General features: G+C 50.3%; 1 protein-coding gene across 1 annotated transcript in view; it reads left to right on the top strand.

The window, feature by feature from the left end:
* The window catches only part of ABR (active BCR-related), a 183,969-nt gene that overhangs the window by 83,646 nt on the left and 97,555 nt on the right, over positions 1-2,768 (top strand). The window contains exon 3 of the mRNA XM_011359903.2: positions 462-525. Within this exon, the coding sequence (XP_011358205.2) occupies positions 462-525 (64 nt within the window). The remainder of the gene's footprint in view (positions 1-461; positions 526-2,768) is intronic.

Raw genomic sequence — 2,768 nt, 5'->3', positions numbered from 1 at the left:
CCTTGAGAACCCCCTGCTTCCCTTCCTCCCAGCCTCCTTGGCCACCCTCCACTCTTCTGCTGAGCTCTCACCCCCCTCTTCACACACCAGGGTGGCTGTTATAGCCTTTGGCAACAAGGGCCTTGGCAACCGGCTTCCCACTTGGGGGAAGCCACATTGTTGCCATGGCAACGGAGGCAGAGCTCAGTGGCTGCCAGGCAGTGCAAGTTTGGGAAGGGATGGTGGGGGCAGGTGGGAGGTGGAAGGGATGGGTGAGGGTGTTGATCAGGTTCAGGTCCCCCACAGCCAGAATTCTGGGGTGTTGCTCTGTTGTCCTAGGAACGGTGGCAAGTGAGAGACAGGCATCCTGGACATGCAGGGCAGGATTTTTGCTACTGATAGAAGAGAGGGTATTCTGGAACCTGAACTGAGGCCAACTGGGGAAGTAAGGAGAAAACTCTGGCTTTCATCTCTGCCTTCAGGTCTCTGACCACAACAGGACTCAGAGACCCCCTGCGGTCCCAGCTATTACCCCACTGTGAGCAGGTGCAGGAAGATTTACTGTAGCACCAAACACAGGGCCAGGAATGCTTGCTGGGAGTCGAGAACATGTGGCCAAATAGAGCCGCTTGCTGAAGAGAAAAGCATCTTTGCCATTTTCTTCTCTCCTCTCTGCTTTCCTCTTTGCCTCCTATTTCCTCTCCTATTTCTTTCCCTCATCATATGACCACCCTGCCGGAGTGCTTGTCCATAGATTTTTAGATCCTCTGTGAAACAGGTCACGGGCATAACGGGGAGATGCTTTGCCGGAGCTCTGAGGCTTTGGGGCAGTGACTTAACTTCAGTTTGTGACTGCCCGTTTTGCTTGGTGGCTTATGAGGGAATAACTTGGTTTGAGGACTTTGAAATCCAGAGATGCTACAGTGACAACTGGCTAAAATGTTTGGGAACCCAAGGCTTGATTTTTACACCATTTTCTAGAAGTTATGCAAGATAGGGGTGGGGAGCATTTATTCAACTTGCAGATCCTAGTTGACACAGTTCGATGCACCCCTGCCTCCCCACCTTCTCTGTTGTGTCACTGGCCCCATCTAGTGGACTTTGCAAGTATTGCTATTTACATTGAGGTAAAAGAGTTGACACACCTCTTCCTGAGTAGTTGTGGGCTGTTTTGGTTTTTAAAAAAAGAAGAAAGAAAAAAGAAAGCTAAGATTTCTGTTACTTGGCTCTGCTCATGTCACCAGGCAGGTCCCCTCCCTGCCAGGCTTCCTGTTTGAGCCTTGGGAACTGAGGGGACTTTTGGACCAAATCAGACAATTGTTCTAGATATTCAAATATCTGGCCTCTGGCAGCTTGGCATTCCCCAAAATGCAGCCAACTTGTGCTTGGAAGCTCAAGATTTGGTCTTTGTATTAGTCTGGATTTTTCAGAAAAACAGAACCAGTGGGGGAGGGGGCAGTGGGAGAGATGTTAATTGATTTATTTTAAAGAACTGGCGTGCTCAGTTATAGAGAAGTCCCAAGATCTGCAGTCAGCAAGCTGGACACTGAGGAGAGCTGAGGTTCCTCTCTGAGTCTGGAACCAGCAGAGCCATTGGTGTAAGTTCCAGTCTGAAAGCCAGCAGGCGTGAGACCCAAGAAGAACTGATATTTCAATCTGAGTCTGAAGACTGAAAAAGACCCATGTCTCAGCTCAACAGTCAGGCAGGAGGAATTCCCACTTACTCAGTAGCCTTTTTGTTCTATGCAGGTCTTCAACTGATTAGATGGGGCCTGCCCACTTTGGGGAGAGCAATCTACTTTATTGTTCAACTGATTCAAATGTTAATCATGCAGAAACACCCTCACAGACATACCCAGAATAATGTTCAGCAAATGTCTGGACACCCGTGGCCCATTCAAGTTAACACATAAACTTAACTATTACAGCCCTATTCTCCCAGCAGCCCAGAGAATGGCAGGAACATGAGCTTTGGACAAATACACATCTGCTCTCTCTATCTGTGAGACACTGGAAGAAGTGCCATAACCCCTCTGAGCCTCAGTTTCCTCATCTCTAAATAGGACTAACTACCTGAAGAATTTTTGAGAGGACAGACCTGGATAGCTCAGCTGAGTCCTGCAGCATTGGGCTTGGCTCACTGTGGGTGCTCAGTCCTTGGTGAATGGGGTGCACAAGAGTTCTCTCATCAGCTTTTAGAGGGGTAGCAAGCCAAGAGCACTGCAAAGACCTGGTCTAGTGAATGTTTACTGTACAGTGACTGAATCTGCTTTTGCAACCTCCTTTCTGGAGTTGGATCGGTCCTCCAGGTGTGGAAACCCAGAGGAAGCCAGGTCTCTGGCAGGACACGTGCTCCTCACTCCCCTATAGCACGCACCCTACAGCCTCGCTCTTCTGTACAGCACCCACCTGCCCGAGGTATCAGGGTGAAATTTGAAGCCCTGCCCTGCAGATGCCTCACTCTCTCCAAGCCCAGGCCGAGCAGAGCTCCCTGGCAGGACCAGGGCCACAGACCACTGGCAGTTCTGTTCAGCTGAGCGCCTGGTTTCAGCCTGAGAAGAAGGGGCAGGAACTCTCGATCTCAGCTGCAAGTGGGGACACACATCCCTCTACCAGGACCATAGTTTTACAGAAAAGCTTGCTCCCACAAACCGTAGACTCCTCTGTCTCCTTTCTCAGGAGGCACGGTAAAAAGGGGCCACAAGGCAGAGAGAAGATCTGGGTGTTGCCTCAGTGCGACCACTTTCTAGCCGAGGGATATCACTCTCCCTCTCTGAGCTCGTTTGCTC

This window comes from Pteropus vampyrus, unplaced genomic scaffold (genome assembly GCF_000151845.1).
Source record: "Pteropus vampyrus isolate Shadow unplaced genomic scaffold, Pvam_2.0 Scaffold50, whole genome shotgun sequence".
NCBI lineage: Eukaryota > Metazoa > Chordata > Mammalia > Chiroptera > Pteropodidae > Pteropus > Pteropus vampyrus.
Note: the sequence above shows the minus strand (reverse complement) of the source record. Positions and strands in the feature narration are given on the sequence as shown.